This window comes from Jaculus jaculus, chromosome 4 (assembly GCF_020740685.1).
Source record: "Jaculus jaculus isolate mJacJac1 chromosome 4, mJacJac1.mat.Y.cur, whole genome shotgun sequence".
Lineage (NCBI taxonomy): Eukaryota > Metazoa > Chordata > Mammalia > Rodentia > Dipodidae > Jaculus > Jaculus jaculus.
In genome coordinates this window covers 120,260,526-120,280,365 of record NC_059105.1, presented here as the reverse complement: position 1 = coordinate 120,280,365, position 19,840 = coordinate 120,260,526, and the positions used below count along the sequence as shown (strand labels likewise).

Here is a 19,840-nt window from a genome sequence, read left to right as displayed (position 1 = left end):
ACTGGGCTTGCCATTATAAATGACTGGGTGCTTCTCACTGCTTTTAGTATATTTTCTTTGGTCTGTGTATTTGGTAGTTTTAATTATAATATGGTGAGGAGAGGTTCTTTTCTGGTCTTGTCTGTTTGATGTTCTAAATGCCTCCCATATCTGTATTGACATCTCTCACTATTTGGGGAAAATATTCTTCCATGACTGTGTTGAAAAGACTATGCTTTCTAGATTGAAATCCTTCTCATTTTTCTATATCCTAAATCATTGAGACGTCAGTGTCTCAAATGTCTTGAATTTCCCACTCATACCTTCCTATTAGTTTGTCTTTCTCTGTTGGAATGTTCTAGATGTTCCACCTTGTCTTCAAACTCAGATATTCTGTCTCCATCTTAATCCATTCTATGTGAGACGTTCTACAGGGTTTTGCACTTGATTTACGGTGTTTTTCACTTCAAAGATTTCACACTGGTATTTTTTTCAGTATTTTTTCTCCTTAGTTGTACCTTGTATTGATATTGACCTGCTATCTCTTTAAATTGATTTCCTGTATTCCTCAGGAATTTTTCTTCTTCTCTGATTCCTTTGATTTCTTCATTGATTTATTTGAGAGTACTTATAATCATTCTTTTGAATTCTTTGTCTGGCATTTCATCTAATTCAGTCTCACTGGAGATCATTACTATTAGATTCATAATATTTAAAGTCATGTTGTCTTGATTTTTTTTTCTTGTATTATTGCATGGGGATGCTTGCATCTCAGGTTATTTCAATGCTTGGGCTTTCTAGTTATCAGCTGTATTCTTAGAAGTGTAGATCAGAAGTTATATCTTCAGGGTAGGCTCTCAAGGTGCCAGATGTGGCTATTATATAACTCCCAGAATAACAGCAGGAGTGTCCCAATCTGGTTGATATGCCTGCTATGCAAATGACCTACTAGCAACTAATGTTCCTTTTGACTTCAGTAACTGTTGGTGCGTAAATGAACAAGGCTGGTATGAAGTAGGCTAGGTTTTGGTTACTAAGAAGTGGTAGCAGTGTAGATGAGTTAGTGGGAGGACTATAATTAACTTTGAAAAAGAGGGAAGTGGCACAAATATCTGGCAGAGGGAATTTCGGGTACTGTTAGTTTCTACAGATTTTAGAGGTTGTAGAGGCTATGCAAAATTGTAGTTGTGGAGAATAAAGAGGGGTACAAGGAGGAGAAAATGTGGAAGAGAGGGTGGAAGGAAGAAAATTTAAAATTGTGCATGGGAAAAGTAGTAGATTCCAATTGTAGGCTGGGTAGAGAAAAATGCAGAACATATCTAAAATCTAATTAAGCAATATACAAACACAAAACTAGTTTGGAATATTTTTGCATGAGTGAGGGTTAAAACAAATAAAACCTAAGGTCCTAAAGCTGGAGGGCATGATAACTCACACCCTTAATTCTGACAGTTGGGAGGCTGAGATGCCTGGGCTGCAATCAATTCCAGGCCAGCTTGGGCCAGAGCAAGACCCCACAAGAAAGAAAAGAAGAAAGAGGAGAAAGAAAGGGAACGAAAGAAGAGAGAGAGAGGGAGGTAGGGAAGTTGGAAGGAAGAAAGGAAGGAAGGGTGGGAGAAGGAGAGAGACAGAGGGAAAAGATAGAAAACACAGAAGGAAGTATGGAGGGAAAAGAGCACTTTAAACCAAGAAATATCAAAAGTGACAAAATCCACCCCTAATACTCAACCACTCAAGAACCAAATGCTCATCAGATCCAACAAATCAGCACCTTTGTCCTTGGGGGCTAGGTGTGGGATTCTTTCGCTTCCTGAGACTGTTTTGTTCAGCAACCTGCGCTGATATGAAGGTGCAGTTAGCACTTCCAGTGCAAGCCTGGTTTCAGCATGCCCTGGTGTAAAACAGCCCAGTTACCTTTTGGCGTGACATTCTATCTCACCTGAGTTGAGTGGAAGCTGGTTCCCTCTTCAGTGTACTGTGTGCTCTGCTTGCTGGTTGGATCTGCTCTTCAGATCAACTGCTGGATGCCCTGTGGGGGAAGGGTGCCTCTGATTCCCTGGTGTCCTAGGATCTCCAGTGGTTCTGGGTGCTGTGAAGGAGGCGTTGAAAAGGTTGCTCTGGAGCTGCTTAGCTGGTCCCTGTCGTCTTCTTAAGATAGTTTTGATTTTGGAAGTCCCTTGTGAGTGGGAGAATCCCTTCCTAGCCAAGGCAGGGTCTGGCAGTAGAAGCGCTTCCCAGTGGCTGTCTGCTGGAGCCCCATTCCCGCTGTTCTTTCAAGTGGACTTGAAACTGCTGCGTGGCATTAAGTGCCAGCGGCACCATGGGCGTCCTCAGTGTTAGAGGGCTATCCCTCAAACCTAAGGCTTCATTTCCACATGATCCCCCAGGTCATTTATTCTTTTGCACGCGCACACACACACACATGCACCCACACACACATACACACACACACACACACACACAGAGAGAGAGAGAGAGAGAGAGAGAGAGAGAGAGAGAGAGAGAGAGAGAGAATGTCAAGATAGAAACAGCCAAGCCCCTTTTAAGTGTGCCTATCATAAAAGTTGTTTTGTTTGTCGCGGGCTTTCTGCTTTCAGGCCGAACCAGCATCTTCCAACAAGTGGCAGCTGGATAAATGGCTCAACAAAGTTAATCCCCACAAGCCTCCTATTCTAATCCAAAACGAGAGCCACGGGCCAGAGAGGAATCAATACTACACCCCAGTGAAAGATGACGTGCAGGATTGCGGGAAAGTTCCCGACGTGGGCCAGGCCAGCCTCAGAGAAAAGGAGATCAAGAGTGCCTGCAAGGAGGAGCAGAGGCCCCGAACCGCGAACAAGGCCCCGGGCAGCAAGGGGGTGAAGCAGAAGTCCCCACCAGCGGCTCTGCCTGTGGCCTTGAGCGCAGCCGCCCCACCGCCCACGGTTCCAGGCGCACCCGCCGAGAGCGCATCCGCGCCCACTCGGAGGTCGGCGGGCAAGAAGCCCACCCGGCGCACGGAGAGGACCTCGGCTGGGGACAGCACCAACTGCCACCGGCCCGAGGAGCCCGTGGCCCCCGACGCGCTGGGGGCAAGTGTGGTGGGACCCCCAGAGCCCACCAAAACCAGACCCTGCGGCAACAGCAGGACTGGCCACCGCAAGGAGCTGCGCTCCTCAGTCACCTGCGAGAAGAGGCGCACGCGGGGACTGAGCAGGATCGTGCCCAAATCCAAGGAGTTTATTGAGACTGAGTCGTCCTCTTCATCGTCCTCCTCGGACTCTGACCTAGAGTCGGAGCAGGAGGAATATGCTCTGTCCAAAGCCCATGCCTCTGTAGGGAGCGAGCAGAGGCCGAAGGAGGTGGCCAACAGCGTTAGCAGTAGTTGTCCCCGGGCCCCTGTAGGCTCCATCAACGCCAGGACCACCAGTGACATCGCCAAGGAGCTGGAGGAACAATTCTACACGCTGGTCCCTTTTGGCCGGAATGAACTTCTCTCCCCACTAAAGGACAGCGATGAGGTCAGGTCTCTCTGGGTCAAAATTGACCTGACCCTCCTGTCCAGAATTCCGGAACACCTGCCCCAGGAGCTGGGGATCTTGAGCGCTCCCACAGCCAAGGACACTGAGACTGCCCCAGGCAGCCACACATTGGACGCACCCACTGAAAAGACTTTGCCAAAATCCAAGAGGAAACGCAAGGTAGGCATGGAGTGGGGAGAACAGGGTGGAGGTGTCTCTCCTTTCACTTACAGGCAAGAGGTGGAGCCCAGGTAGGATGCAGGTCTAGACTGCATGTAGCAGCAGTTTGTCCTCAAACTACTTCATGGCACTTTATGTATTTCAGACACTGTTGTAAGGACTTGACACATAATTTTTGTTAAATCCTTAGGACCACCCAACCTTAATAGATGTGATTAGTTAAGCGCTATCCCACTGCCTATGAAAATGGTTATGCAGGCAATATGCAGATACAAACTGAATGTTGGGTATGTGAACAAACTAAACATCCAGTGAACCCCATCCTTTCCTGGGAGGAATAGGGTGACATTGATGGTGCAATCACTCATCCACCTAAGAAGGCAGTAGCCTCTTGGAGTTTAAAGATGTGCCTAGGGTGTAAGACAAATGCAGATGTCCCTGGGGCTCACCTGTGGACTCAGAACTGTCATCTGTGCTTCCAGTAGTGTTGATCAGGGAGGGCTCCATGGTGGAGAGGAGCTGGGAGTAGGACTTTCATATGAAAGGACATTTGCAGGCACAGAGGCCCTGGAAAAGGAGGCAAGAGGAGAGGTGAATGGACTGGGCAGATAAAGCTCGGGAATGAGAGAGATAGCCAGGTCGCTGTAATACAAGCAGAATCAGAGCAGCCTCTGGCATTGATAGTAAGTGGCCATTTTTAAATGTTTCTGAGCTGGAGATAGCTTCTGTATGCTTTGGGGGATTTCTAATCCCTTCCTGTTGGTGAATCTTCAAAACTAATTTGGACCACAGTGGAAAAGCAAAGTAGGAAATGAACAAAAGTTACAATATTCATGGGTGGTTCCAAATGAAGAGCAGTCATCACCAACAGCAGTGGATATGCACAAATGCCTTTGGGAGGGGCACTGTTCCCAGTGCTTTATACATGCGCCACCACTTGCACCTTACTTTATGAGACAAGTACTGAGATCCTTCTTTTACAGATGAGGAAACCAAGGCTCAGAGAGTCTAAAGGACTTAGCAGAAGTTAAGTAGGTCAAAGGAGCAGAAATCAATCTGGGTGGTATTTGGTCCCAAAGTCACTATAAGTGAAGTATCAGTCTGAGGTTTGTGTAGCACTTCCAGTTTCCAAAGGGCAGTCTGGTCTAGCTGTAGAAAAGTAAGACTGGACACATGGTTTTACAGCTATTGTAAATTGTTGATCAAGAGATACTGGATAGTAAGATATATTGTCTTTTTGTAGCCAAGATAAAGGTATTCTTCATTTTGAAGTGTGTAAGAAGAGAGTATACAGTCTCCTCCATAGGACAAGTATCTTCATGACAAGCGAGGAAAGCCATTATAAATTACAAAGAACATACTTCTTCACATGATGATGTTAAATAACTTATCCCTACAAAGTAGGATTGGAACACAGGAAAAGTACCTCCAGAGGGAAGACCCTCTCCTTGTTCTTGGTACATATGTGAAAGATAGACTAACCAGGAGATCCCATCAGAGCTGATACTTACTATTGTCCCTTAATCTTCAAGGGACCCTGTGGTAGATCCTCATTAAGAGTATTTACGGGGCTGGAGAGATGGCCCTGGCGCGCCCATTCTCTCTCTCCCTCTATCTGTCTTTCTCTCTGTGTCTGTCGCTCTCAAATTAAAAAAAAAAAAAAGGGCTGGAGAGATGGCTTAGCGGTTAAGCGCTTGCCTGTGAAGCCTAAGGACCCCGGTTCGAGGCTCGGTTCCCCAGGTCCCACGTTAGCTAGATGCACAAGGGGGCGCACGCATCTGGAGTTCGTTTGCAGAGGCTGGAAGCCCTGGCGCGCCCATTCTCTCTCTCTCCCTCTATCTGTCTTTCTCTCTGTGTCTGTTGCTCTCAAATAAATAAATAAATAAATAATTAAATAAAAATTAAAAAGAAAAAAGTAAGGGTTATCTTATAAAAAAAAAAAAAGAGTGTTTACTTAACTGGGTGTGGTGGCACATGCCTTAAATCCCAGCACTTGGGAGGCAAAGGTAGGAGGATCACCATAAGTTCAAGACTAGCCTGAGACTCCATAGTGGATTCCAGGTCAACCTGGGCTAGAGTGAGACCCTACCTCAAAAAAAAAAAAAGAAAGAAAGAGAGTGTTCACCTGATCTCAGATCCTGTCTTTCCCTTTCCCAAGGCCAGCAACTGCACAGAGCCCTGCAGAGTTTAGTGCTGGGGCTGCCATCTTAAATCTTTGGATCTGGGTTTTGTTAGTGGTGGAGCATGTATAGTCCCTCCTCCCATCTGCTTTTCCACATGGCAGGCTCTGCCTGCTCTATAGTCCCGTAATATTCCCAGCCCTGTGCAGCCTCCCCTCCTCCCAATCTCAGTGCAAGGACCAGTCAGCCCTTGTCCCAGAAGAAGCCCAAGTAGGTACAGGCATGGGAAGGGTCAAAGTTGGGGTGCTCATCTTCCCAACCATGTTCCGGGTAGTTAAGTGTTAAGGAAGGAAAGTTACCATCCCCTAGGAGCACCCATTCTCCAAGGAGAATTGGAAAGGGAATATGTCTAACTGGACTGCCTGGGCTTGTCACTATCCTTACCCCAGTATGCTCAGCAATACACATTTACTGTGCTTTATCCTGATGCCAAAAAATGCCAGGGCAAGTGGCACTGAAGCTGGTGTGAATTCAGAACAGATCTTCTCTGCAGGGCTGAATCTAAGCAGTTTTCATCATCCAGAATTTGATTATGACATGATGCCTTTCCCCTCACTAAGCTGTCAGTGGTAAACCCAATATTTCCTCGTTGTTCACTGAGGAGCTTCCTGGAAACCAATATCAGGGACTTTCTACTCAATCCATACTCCAGAGCAGCCAGGTGATGGGACTTCCAGAGAAGTCTCCCCAAAACTCACTTGGCACCCCTTGAAGTCCAAAATTTATTGCCTTTTGTTTATTCCCACTCAGTGTGATAATGAAGATGACTACAGGGAAATGAAGAAGGCCCAGGGAGAGAAAGAGAGCTCCTCACGACTGGCTGCCTCCACCAGTAGCACCTTGTCTGGAAACCACTGCAGCGTGAATATCAACAGGTCAGTGTATTCCTGGAAGCTGGGGTTGAGCTGGAGGGAAGTCTGGATCTGAAAGTCATGTGCCATGTTGTAGGAGAATCAGGTTTCTGATTGCTCCAATCTTGGTATAAAGGACTGTTTTCCTCTGATCAACTGAGGTGAGAACTTATACCTATGTCTGGTGTAAGCCTCATTCCACAGCTCCCAAGAGCCATGCCGAAGTAACAAAAGGGCACTTACCCAGAACCCACACTTTTTCACTCCCTAAAGACACTTCTCAGGGCTGGAGAGATGGCTTAGCGGTTAAGGCATTTGCCTGCAAAGCCAACGGATCTTGGTTTGATTCTCCAGGACCCACATAAGCCAGATGCACAAGGGGGTACATGCATCTGGAATTCATTTGCAGTGGCTGGAGGTACCCATTCATATTCTCTCTCTCTCTCTCTCTCTCTCTCTCTCTCTCTCTTTCTCTCTCTCCCTCCCTCTTTCTCTCTCAAATAAATAAATAAAATATTTTTTTAAAAGACACTTTTCCCCCAAAGTGAATAACCAAATTTTCAAGCCAGTGTTTTAATGATTGCTGCTAAGCCCATAAAGTTATTGAGCTTCTTACAAGGAAATATCCACTTTGAGTGGAGTCTACAGATGATATACTTAAAGTTCTGGGATGCAGACTAAAACTGTGGCATTAAAAAGAACCTGTGCTTCCAAGGTCAAACAGCCACCCAGTGACTCCTCAGATGGGGCTGCAATGGCCCAGCAGTGCACCCCCTCTGTGATTAAATGGCCCTCCAATGAGCAAGGTTCCAGGTATTCATTAAAGCAAGCAGCTAAGCATCAGTCATAGGAGCTATTCCATTTAGAAACACCTCAGTTCAGACCCTGCTTTTCCTCTGCTGAGACACTTCTCACTCTCCCTGACTGTACACAGAGGGTTTTTAAGGGAAGATTAATGCTTCAGTACAACACATAAAAACCATAAGCGAAAAGGTTAGGAAAAGATGTAGAGCAGTACTAAAACTCAGAGAGGAAATTGGAGAGTAAGGGCACAGACATGCAGATCCACTGAAGGGTCAGGATCACCTTGATTCTGAAGACCTGTGGGAGGGACACCTGCGCAAGCACACCGAGCTGCCACAGCTCTCTGTGCAGAGAGGATAGCTTCCCAGATACTTAGGGGCTGGGCATGGGGAACATGCCCCAAAACATCCTTTTTTAATATGTGATATTGTCATATGTGCATGTCTTTGTTAATGCATTAAAATAGCTTTCCTAACATAACTAGGGCTGACCATAATTGCTAAATAGTGATAAATGCAAGTGGTATTTCTAGATATCTGTATTGTAGCATGAAAATACCAGTGACTTCTGGAGACACAATCACAGGTGTGGCTAATGTGACCCAGCTTAACCATTCCTTAGGCTTTTGCTTCATTGGTAACTGAGGAAATGTTCTATTGGAAGGTGAGAGGTTGGTGAAAATGAAGATGCAACTTTTTACCATCTAAGTTCGTGGGCATAAAGTTAACATCTGTTGCTCCAGAAACTACCTGGCAGAGCCTCTCAGTTCTGATAGTTTCCCTTATATTAAGTAGTGACACAACATATGAAATGTTCAGAGTTACTACTGTTGGTTTTTACCACTGCAGTGAAACTATCACAGAGCTAAGGTGACCACTTATCCTAACAGTGCTCTGGAGAATGTTTCCTTGATCAACCAGAACATGTAAAGTTAACTTACAATTACGAAGAAGGAACAATCCTATGTCTAAAACTATACTTAATGTCATAATTTGTTTTCCTATGTATATGAAATATGTAAAATTATGTCTTATAAATCATAATACATAAATCATCTACGACACAAATGTCTCATAAAAATCATAAAGACACAAATAAGTCTTTTTTGACTCACACATTAAGAAATGGTTATTTTTGGCTCTTCACATTGATCCTCAACAGCAGCATCCTTCCCTTCACTAGATGAGCAACTTTTTATTCATCCAGATATGTTCTACAGACACATCTTCTCATTTCGTTTGAAGTTGTTAGACACTCAGTGCTTTGGAAACAGACATTGCATCTTCTTGCGTAATGTTAAGAACCTTGGCTTTGTCACTTGTTCAAGAGGGCCTATGTTTGTAATTTCCACTATGACCACCAGCTAAGGAAATTGGCTTTTGAAGTAACTTCTTAATGGCTTGTTTGCACTGATGTCTGACATGTGCAATTAAGAGATCATAACCCCAGGAGTAATGACTAAATCTTCATTAAATAGCTTTACCTTTTTGTGTGTGAATTGTCTATATCAGGTGACTCTACAAGCATCTTTAATTAGCAGTGATTGACTTTATTTCAGGCTAATGTATTTGCCCCAAACAATACTTTTTTTTTAGCAAAGTACAATAATGGAGAGAGCATACATTACAATATGCATTACAAGACTTAAAGTAAAATAGTAGATCCTTCTTCTCCAGTGACCAATTTTGGAACATTATATTCAAGAATAGGCAATTGTTTTGAAGATAAATAAAATCTGGGAATCAAAACTTGTGATTTTTTTTTTTTTTTTTTGGTTTTTTTGAGGTAGGGTCTCACTCTGGCCCAGGCTGACCTGGAATTCACTTTGTAGTCGCAGGGTAGCCTCAAACTTGTGGCGATCCTCCTACATCTGTCTCCCAAGTGCTGGGGTTGAAGGTGTGCACCACCACACCCGGTAAAACTTGTAATTTTTAATAGCAATTTCTTTATCCTGTGTTTATTCTGATTAGTGTTGGTTAGTTAGCATCTCACCCATTCTAAGTTATCTTCATGCTTTGCAGGTTACTCTGCCATCTGTTTGTATAAGTGGAAGCTTAGATGAGTCAAAGCCCCTTTGAAATAGAGAACTAGATTAGGAAGATAGCTCAGTGGGTTTTGCTGTACAAGTTTGATGAACTGAGTCTGAATCCCCAAAACTCAAATAAAATTGGGTACAGTAACACATGTCTATAATCCCCATGTTCCTAGAGTGATATAGGAGGCAGAGACAGAATCTAAAGATGGCTTAGCAGTTAAGACACTTTCCAGCAAAGCCAAAAGACCCAAGTTCAGTTCCCCAGTACCCATGTAAAGCTCAATGGATAATGTGTCACATACATCTGGAGTTCATTTGCAGTGGCTAGAGGCCCTGTTGTGCCCATTCTTTCCCTCTCTCTCTCTCTCTCTCTCTCTTTCTCTCTCTCTCTGTCTCTTTCTGTAGTTCTCAAATAAGTAAAAGATAAAAAATCATAAGTAAAAAAAATGGAGAACTTCTTTACCATTGTTGATTGACTTTTCATATTACTTCCTGCTTACAGTTGTCCATAAAAATGTGTTTGTTGAGCATTAGGAGATTCTTAGATAAAAACTCACAACATGCAAGTGTTATGATTCTTAGTCATTGTACTGATAACTAACTTGAAACTACTGCTTATCCTGCCAGGAAGAGTGAGATTTGTTTATACTTTATTATGTTCCTAATGCCATTAAACTGCTCCTGATATCATAATTCCCAACAAACTTCTTCCAATCACCAGATCTTAAGTGGGAGGTTCGAGTCATATATAAAACATGTGCCTTCTCCCTTGTGCTGACTGTGTAACTTTACATAACTTCGTTTTCCAGCTTGGCAATACCAGTAAATAAAAATGAAAAAATACTCCGATCACCCCTTTCCCCCCTCTCTGATGCATCTAAACACAAATACTCGAGTGAGGACTTAACTTCTTCCAGCAGACCTCATGGCAACGGTGTATTCACCTCTTCCAACAAGAAGACGAAGGTCGACAGCCAGCTGCAGTCTCATGCGGGAGACCTCACGGTTTGTTGATGCCCTTCCTTTCTGAGTAAATTCAGAATGAAATTGTATACATCCCATTCAGGTCAATTTGCTGCTATTTTCCCTTTAAAAAGGAGTAAGCCACCAGGCATGATGGTGCACACCTTTAATCCCAGCACTCAGGAGGCAGTGATTTCCAGGCCAGCCTAAGCTACAGAGTGAGTTCCAGGTCAGCCTGGAAAACTACAGTGAGACCTTACCCCAAAAACACCAACACAAAAAAAGTAAGCAAACACCACTGAGGAATTTTAAGAACAGTTTTAAAAATTAAGCACCTGGCCATGCGTAACAACAGAATCTAACCCTTAAAATTTTGTGCATGCAATCAGTCCATAGTTCAAGAAACATTTATATATATGCAGTTACTTCAAAGGGAATAATTTGTGTTTCATAACCAAACGTAGCTGCTTTGTGGTCTATGTGCTAGCTAGCATACAGTAGATGCTATGTAAATATCTGTGTCCCTGAGGAGTATGGTTTTTCCACAGATTAATATATTCCTCCTTTAAACATTTTAAGTACTTTCTAATGATTCCCCTTGGCTTCTATTATCCACAGACAACTCATGCAAACTAGTTCCTTTCTCGCATGAATGATTTGATGTCTCTTTTGAGGGACACTTACAGCGAGGTGGTGGTGAGAGCTTGGCTCCTAGGCCACCACCATCAGTGTCACCTGAGAACTTGATAGAAATGCAATTCTCATAGGCAGGTATGCAGTAATCCCAGCACTTTGGAGGCTAAAGCAGGAGGATCATAAGTGCAACACCATCAGAGCTACATAGCAAGACTGTGTCTCAAGAAAGGGAGAAAGAAAAAAATGCAGGTTCTCAGGCCCTATCTCAGACCTATTAAACCAGAAATTCACACAGTAGGCCCAGCAATATGTGTTCTTAACACATATTATGTGTTAATCAGCTTCCAGATGATTCTGGTACATGTTTACCAATCATTGGTTTACAGACTGGGAAAAATAGAAGCCTGAGCCCAAACCCCTAGGCTCCCATCCCCAGTCACTATTTGAAGTTGAGTAAATTTAAACTAGCAAGCCTCAGCTTCCCAACCTGTAAGAGTAAGGATAAGACTTCTCTTTGGATACTGTTGTGAGAATGACATTTAACAACAGATTCATAAACCCTCAGTTTGAGGCCTAGGACAAAGTATAGGTATGGCATTCCTAATCCAAAATGCTTCAAAATCTGAAACTTGTTGAAACATCAACACAGTGTTACAAGTGGGATGTTCCACACATCTATGACCTCCTATAACAGGTCATATTAAAAAATAAAACAGGTTGTTGGGAGCAGTTAAGACATTTGCCTGCAAAGCCAAAGGATCCCAGTTTGATTCTCTAAGACCCACATAAGCCAGATGCACAAGGGGGCACATGTATCTGGAGTTCATTTACAGTGGCTGGAAGTCCTGGCATGACTGTTTTCTCCCTCTCTCTCTCCCTCTCTCTCTCTCTCTCTCTCTCTCTCTCTCTCCCCCTCCCTCCCTCGAATAAATAAATAAAATATATATTTTTTTAAAAATAAATGAATTATACAATTGTTAAAAAATAATATATAAAACTATCTTCAGAATGTATGGATATATATATATGTATATATATACATATATATGTATCTACAATATATGTATATACATATATATATATATATATATATATATATATATATGAAACATAAATGAGTTTCATAAATGAGTTTCCAGGTCCTGTCCCCAAAATGCCTCCATATATATGTCATATATATATATATCCCTATTACCAAATCTGGGACATAAATCCCAAACCTCAACTCTGGTGGTACTTGGAATTTTGGATCAGGGATATATAATCTCCATATCTTTAGTGAGACAAAGTTACTATAATTCTAACATAGAATACCAAAGTATTCTGTTGAACAAAAGATGTCCAGTGTCTCAATGATTCCTTTGTTATTTGTTGTTTAGAAACCAACTCACAACAGTTCTGAAAATGGTATCCCCCCCAGCAAGTCACGGCCACAAACCGAGCCATGGTCTCCAGGCTCCAGTGGCCACAGAGACTGCAAAAGGCAGAAGCTGATCTTTGATGACATGTAAGTTTTGACTTTCTTGATATGGTAAGGAGTGAAAGAAGGTAGATGTACTGACCATAGAAAAGTCAGGTATATCTAATTTAATGTGGCCATTTTCTTTTGTATTATGTTGTCATTTAATTGTCCTTCTTGGGGCTGGAGAGATGGCTGAGCATTTATGGCACTTGCCTGCAAAGCCTGATGACCTGGGTTTGATTTCCCAGTACCCATGTAAGCCAGATGCACAAAGTGGTATGTGCATCTAGAGTTCATTTGCAGTGGTTAGAGACTCTGGTGTGCCCATACACTCTCTCTCTCTCTCTCTTTCTCTCTCTCTCTCTCTCTCTCTCTCTCTCTCTGCATATATATATATATATATATATATATATGCACACACACACACGCATACACATATACATACATACACACTCATATATATGTATGTATGTATGTATCATGCTCTTTGTCAGTCTCTTTCTCTCTGTCTCTCTCTTTCTGTGCTTGCAAATAAATAAATAAAATTTAAAAGATAAAAATAAATGTCTTTCTCAAAGAGAACCCTGACTCTGTATACACCACTATGTCCAGATGGAGTTTTTGGACAGATAGAATCACCAGCACTAATAAAGTTAACACCTGAGACATCAGAAGACTGGGACAAACAAAACACCACTAATAAGTCTTATTTCTAAGTGCTTATATTGTGAGCATTTAAGGTAGTAAACAATAACAGTGACTTACTCTTGAAGGCTGTTTTTCTCCAAAATGCTATTTTGTTAACACCATAAACAAGCCTCATCTAGGAAAAGGCATCGTACCCTCTTTTATCTGCTTCTTGCTCTAAACCTGGAGCCTGGTTTCCATCCCCAGCATCAGCTTTAAAGAAGGAGGAATGACAGGAAGCTGAATAAAAAGAACATCCTTGGGCTGAAGAGATGGCTTAGTGGTTAAGTGCTTGCCCATGGGTCCTAAGGACCCCAGTTCAAGGCTGGATTCCCCAGGACCCACATTAGCCAGATGCACAAGGGGGTACACGCGTCTGAAGTTCGTTTGCAGTGGCTGGAGGCCCTGGCACGCCCATTCCCCCCCACTCTTGCTCTCAAATAAATAAATAAAAATAAACGAAAAAAATTAAAAAGAATATCCTGGGCTGGAGAGATGGCTTAGCGGTTAAGCGCTTGCCTGTGAAGCCTAAGGACCCCGGTTCGAGGCACGGTTCCCCAGGTCCCACGTTAGCCAGATGCACAAGGGGGCGCACGCGTCTGGAGTTCGTTTGCAGAGGCTGGAAGCCCTGGCGCGCCCATTCTCTCTCTCCCTCTATCTGTCTTTCTCTCTGTGTCTGTCTCTCTCAAATAAATAAATAAATAAAAATTTAAAAAATAAAAATAAAAAGAATATCCTGTGATGCTAAAAGTGACAGGTGAGGATCCTCAAAATGATGTCTCCTAGGGAAAATAAGAGTTAGGGACAGTCTACAAGGCAAAAGATAACTTCAAATGTTCTGTCTACATCCTGTTTCCAACTGTAACTGAGCAACAAACGTGGAACACAAGTCCACAGAGGCAGGTTCCCTCAGGAGAACAGCAGACATGAGATTCCTGTCCTGTGGCGGATTACAGTCCAACCACAGAGACAAGACAAACCACTCCACCTACTGAGTAGAATAAGAAAAACATCCCATTCTTCTCCCAGCTTCTTTCTCAGAAAAGAAATTCATAATAATAACAGTGACGATGGCTTCTTTTGTAGGGCTTCTCGTAAATGGCACCACCTGGGTAACATGAGCACTGTGCAGGAACATGGCTGCTGCTTTGCTCACCCTCACCCTCACCCAGGCTGTTTATTCCTCTCAACTGCCCTGAGAGAGGAGAGGGATGAGTTGCAGTCTCTAAGTATACTTGGACTTCATTATCTAATCGTGGTACAGAATTTTGGGTTGAGAGCCAAATCTACATTCTTTGTGCCATTTAATGAATACATTCCAAGATAACTGAATTTTGGAGTGTGTTCCAGCAGCCAGGAGGCCCCGCCCTTTCGTCTTCCTGTACTTGCTACAGCTGCATCACAGCCCCGTGTACACTGCCCTTCCTCCCTGCAGTTCTCACCACCTCTCTTCCTTCCCTTCAGCTTTCTCTGCTGCCTTTGCTGAGCATTGTGGCAGGTGGCTATTAGTTCCCAGAACAAGCATGGAGTAGAAGCACACCATGTTTTCAATAGACTTCTGTGATGTGAATTGTCCCTGTGAACTTTATCCACTTGTGAAAGCAGGAAATTAGAGTTGCCATGGAAGTTTGTACTTGGCAGTCATAGCTGGCAACATGAGCAAAAAAGAAGCATTAGACTGAGTCAAGCAACATACCAAATGCTTCCGGTGGACAGTTTGGGGAGCATGGTATAGAAAAGAAACAAACAAGCACTTATAGAAAAGTGGGGCTGGCTGGAGAGATGGTCTGACAGCTAAAGACACATGCTTGCAAAGCCTGACAGCCTGGGATTGATTCCCCAGTTCCCAAATAAAACCAGACACAAAGTGGCACATGTGTCTGAAGTTCATTTGCAGTGGCAGAAGGTCCCAGCATACCCATGCTTTCCCTCTTTCTGTTTCTCTCTCGCGCTCTCTCTCTCTTTCTCTTTCTCTGTCTCACTCTCTCTCTCAAATAATAAAAAATATTTTTAAATGCATGCAATAAATTTTCAGTGCATGTAATAAAAAAGCAGGTCAAAAAGAGCAGCAGCTTAGTGATTATACTCTGAAGTTCCTTGGGCATTTTGCAAGAGGAAATGTTTCTCAGTCTGTGAGCCCAAAGCTAATATAATTTTGCCACTATCTATATCAACAAAAGGCTTTTCCCATTAGCAATATGTGTAATTTCTGGCTGACAGCTACAATAAGACTATTTCTCCTTATATGGAGATACAGTAGAATCAAAAAGCATTCTTCCATGCCCATCATCTGGAGAGATGTTACGTTCCAATGGCCACATGCCCCAACTAATTTGAAATTCATAACAATAAAATAAATATGCAACTCAAACAGCTACTCAACCATTGACCTAAGAAAGTTGCGAGAAGATTCTTCAAGCTTGAAAAGCAAAGAAATAGACATTGTCTCTTCCAGATGTGTCCAGACCCATGGCCCAAGGTCAGTATTTGGCCCAGGTAGCTATGAATGTGACCCAATACAAAACCATAAACTTACTTAAAACATTAAGAAAAATAAAAAATAAACAGAACATTAAGAGATTTGTTTGCAGGTTTTTATAACTATATTTCTCAGTTCTCGTGCATGATTTTGTTTTGTTTCGTTATTTTGTTTTTTTGGCTTTTCAAGGTAGGGTCTCACTCTGGTCCAGGCTGACCTAGAATTGACTATGTAGTCTCAGGGTGGCCTTGAAGTCACGGTGATCTTCCTACCTCTGCCTCCTGGGTGCTGGGATTAAAGGCGTACTCCACCACACCCAGCTTCAAGCATGAATTTTTTAATGATGACACCATTTCACAATGTCAAAAGGTCAGACACATCTGAAACCATTCTAAGTAGCTGGCCCTCAAGAGAGCCAAGGCACCTAAAATTATACAAAATGTCTCCCAGATTTAGTTGGAATAAACTGAGCATATACTAAGTATTAGGTACAGGGATGGCCACTAGAATATGGTGGTTAATTCATTCTCAATTTTTCAGTGGGCAGAGGGAGAAAGGCACACGGGTAGAACACTGGGTAGCCACTTCCACTGTAACTACTGCTGCCTCCTCCTCCTTTGTCCTCCTTCCCTTCCTCTCTCCTCTGCTCCCTTTCTTCCTCCCCATTTCCTTTTTCCCTTCTTTTCCACTTGTCCTCCTCTCCCTCCTCTTCCTCTTCCTGCCTGCCCTCCTCCTCTTTCACTCTGTAGCAACTTCCCCACCAGTAGCCTGCTTGACCAAGGTACTCAGCTCCTGTCACTTTCCTTGGCTTGACTTCACTGAGAGTGTCAGTAAGCACTGAAAAGACCAAAGAGACCACCAATAGAAGAAAAGAAGCAACCAGATCATTAGAGCCAGAGCAATTTAGAGTTGATGGAAATCCAATCACAGTAATCCAAAAATGTAGCAGATGTAGTACTGTCGTTTAGTTTTTAAAGCTGCATTGTGTAGCTTAAAAAAAAGTAAACTCATATGTTTGTCTTATAAATACTCGTGAATGATTGAATAAACATGCAGTTCACACAACTGAATCCAGTGGGCTGACAAGAATGAACGCTGAGTGAAATAGCTGAATTACAAATAACCTTCCCAGGGGAGGGCCTTGTTTTTTCTTGCTTTTCCCATAACCTGCATGAAGGCAAATTTAAATTCATGGTCTTTCAAGTCCCATTTCCTATGCTACTTACCAATTAAACCAGCACCAGTTAGTGCCTTTGGGAAGCAAAGTATCTGAGGAGGATATACTTATTTTAAAACCAAGATCAAGGCTGGCTTGCTCTTGGTTAAGTTGCAAGCTCAGGCTGGTGGCAGTGTGACTACTGCACCTCCTCCCCTGACGTTCAGCAAATGCATGACAGTCACTGTTTCACAGCCACAAGTAGTAAGGTGACACTGGTGTGATTACTGAACTTTTCTCTAAAACGACAAAATCTTGTAAGAATTTATGACAAGGTTTGACAGCATTTGGTTCAACTCAGGGCCTAGAAACAAGTCTTATTATTGCAAATCCATGAGCTGTAAATTACTTGGTGTCATAATTAATGACAAGGGAGTTCTTGGCCCAAGGAAATTGAAAGAGAGCTGGGTTTGGGAGCCTCATTCCAGAAGTCCTGAATTCACAGAGCTAAATGGTAAAAGGCTTGGCTAGAAATTAAGGCGCCTGACTCCCACCAGCCATATTGCTGTGTTGGAAGTCAGTGCTGCCTGCAGCTTCCTAGAGGATGTGCTGTCCCCAACCCATATTTCATATAGAAGAGCAGTCATGACCAGAGTGCAAGGCCAAACCACCAAATGTCCCATCTGTCCCATGACACCAGTAACAGGAGCCCAGCTACATAACCCCCAACACTGAGAAAAGACTCCCTAGGCCACACAGAATTGAAGTCCGTGAGCATGTAAAATGTGACTGGGAGGAAGGGACAGGAACTTGACATTTGTAATGTAATTATGTGTGACAGTCTCCCAGCTAAAAGGATTTTAATTTTATAGAGGATGGGAAGATTCCCGTGTATAAAAGGTCGGATCTCTCACAGCATGATTTAATCAAAGGAAACCAATTGAAATCCTTGAGTTGGCCATATTGCAGCCATACAGGACACTCCCCAAGGACCTTTCTGTGCCACAATTGTCCTGAGGGAGACCCTTCCTGTGTTTCTTCAAAGCTGGACCCCACCTTTTTGTTATTAGGGAATTGTTTAAGTCATGAAATCCCTGTCTTCTGACTAGACCCTTTTTTTGTTCTAACATACACACACAATCTCTCTCATACACACATATACACATACATGAGGAAGAGGAATTGTAGTAGGCAAGGAAAAGCACAGATCTCCCTGCCTGAAATCTAGCTCTGACCACATTTAAAGTTTGATAACATTAGTTTATTTTAAATGTCCAACCCAGATAAGAACAGTTAGATGATTTTCTGTTTCAATAAAAGTTGATTTTCATTAAATGACAAAAACCTGCCTCACTAAGCTGTTGCTTCTGAGAACTATATACTGTGTGCTGTAAGAGACACCTGGAATGACACTCCTGCTTCTGAGAAGCCAGGTTTCAGGGCCTCTGGGGCCCCAGTTAAAACCAAGATTGCAGAAACAAGAGCTACATTTGAAACCTTTGTCCCCAAACACAGTCCATCTGTATCCATGGGGAAGTGCTCAGACATCCAACAATAGCACCTGAGAGTGCCTGACTCCAAAGAGTCACCACCACTAGAGATTGCTAGAAGAGAAGGCCCTGAGGGACATAGCTCCCTGGTAGAGCACTCACCCAGCATGCACCATGGAGTCCTGAGTGTGATCGCCAGCACTGCAGAAATAGCACCACAACATATTCGGTGTATTGAAAAGATTTATTTAACCTCTTTCATGTTCTTTTTTTGGAAAAAGCACCTCAAAGCTGAGGACACAGTAACACCTCTAGGTGTACCAAATGCCAAGCTGACATATTGGGTATCAGATGGTTAGTTTGTTTAGTCTCACAGTTGCTGGTTGTCAGGCATGGGTTTAAGTTTCTCTAAGCAAACCTCCCGATTTTCTACATGCCCAGGAACCTGTTTGCTCAAAGGCTGGCCCTCCAGAGGGACAGCCTTTCACAGAGGTAGAAATGATAGAAAGGAGTATGCCAACCTCTCCATGGGGGACCATTCAGCTCTTGCTCTCTCAGCCACGAAGGAGAACAAAAAGCAAGGCTGTGCTAACACTCCTGTGCTGGAAGATCTAGCGGCTCACGCACACTCTGTGACGGCCACATGTTTGGGGATGGCTATTGTGGGAGGGCAAAAAGCAAAGAAAAGAAAATACCTATTTGGATCAAGTACTCCAGTTGCTTTTGCTGCAGAGATCTCTGGGAATAGATGCATGTGGCTGCCCTCTGGCTATCATTAAACCTGGTTCCTGAAGAGCACAGGGTGTACAACTTCATTAACAGTATCTAATTGAACTTTTATCAGAATTATGCCTCATCATAAACTATCACTATGAGAAACAACTAGATGAATTCTATTACATAAATGAAAAACAAAAACTCTAGATTTTCTACTTAAAGAAGTAGACAATTAAATGAAAAATCAGACTGCTGAGATAATTATATTTTATTTTAGTACCTTTGCAGATTGCATTCTGTAACTGCCACAATGGTGGTGGCAATTTTTCCTTTCATCTGACTTGTATATTGCTGTAAGGAGTGATGCATTCAGATGGCTGTGCATCCACAGCCATGCTGGACAGCTGAGTGATGTCCCATTGGTTCCAATGACTTTATAATGGTCAGATACCAGAGCATGGTATTAGAAATCACCTGCAGGAGAAAATGGGCCAATCTTCAGGCAATCTGTAGTGTTCAGTACAGTGAGCCCTTCATTATATGCAAAATGAGGGATTCTAGTAAATGTGTTTGTAAATGGTCCTCAGATGGCACACGGATTTCTTTCAGCATGGCAGGTTACCTCTGTAGCTGCCTGGCAGAAAATTAGATATGTTACTTACTGAAACGCAGCACCATGAGTCTGTGACTCAGCCTCCATATCAGGTTTGAAAAATGTGTC

At 43.0% G+C, this 19,840-nt stretch overlaps 1 protein-coding gene across 4 annotated transcripts in view; it reads left to right on the top strand.

The window, feature by feature from the left end:
• Positions 1–19,840, top strand: part of Aff3 (AF4/FMR2 family member 3) — a 588,679-nt gene that overhangs the window by 534,301 nt on the left and 34,538 nt on the right. For all 4 annotated transcript variants that reach the window (XM_045146966.1, XM_045146965.1, XM_045146968.1 and 1 more), the window contains 4 exons: positions 2,577–3,659; positions 6,590–6,714; positions 10,339–10,534; positions 12,508–12,635. In XM_045146966.1, the coding sequence (XP_045002901.1) occupies positions 2,577–3,659; positions 6,590–6,714; positions 10,339–10,534; positions 12,508–12,635 (1,532 nt within the window). The remainder of the gene's footprint in view (positions 1–2,576; positions 3,660–6,589; positions 6,715–10,338; positions 10,535–12,507; positions 12,636–19,840) is intronic.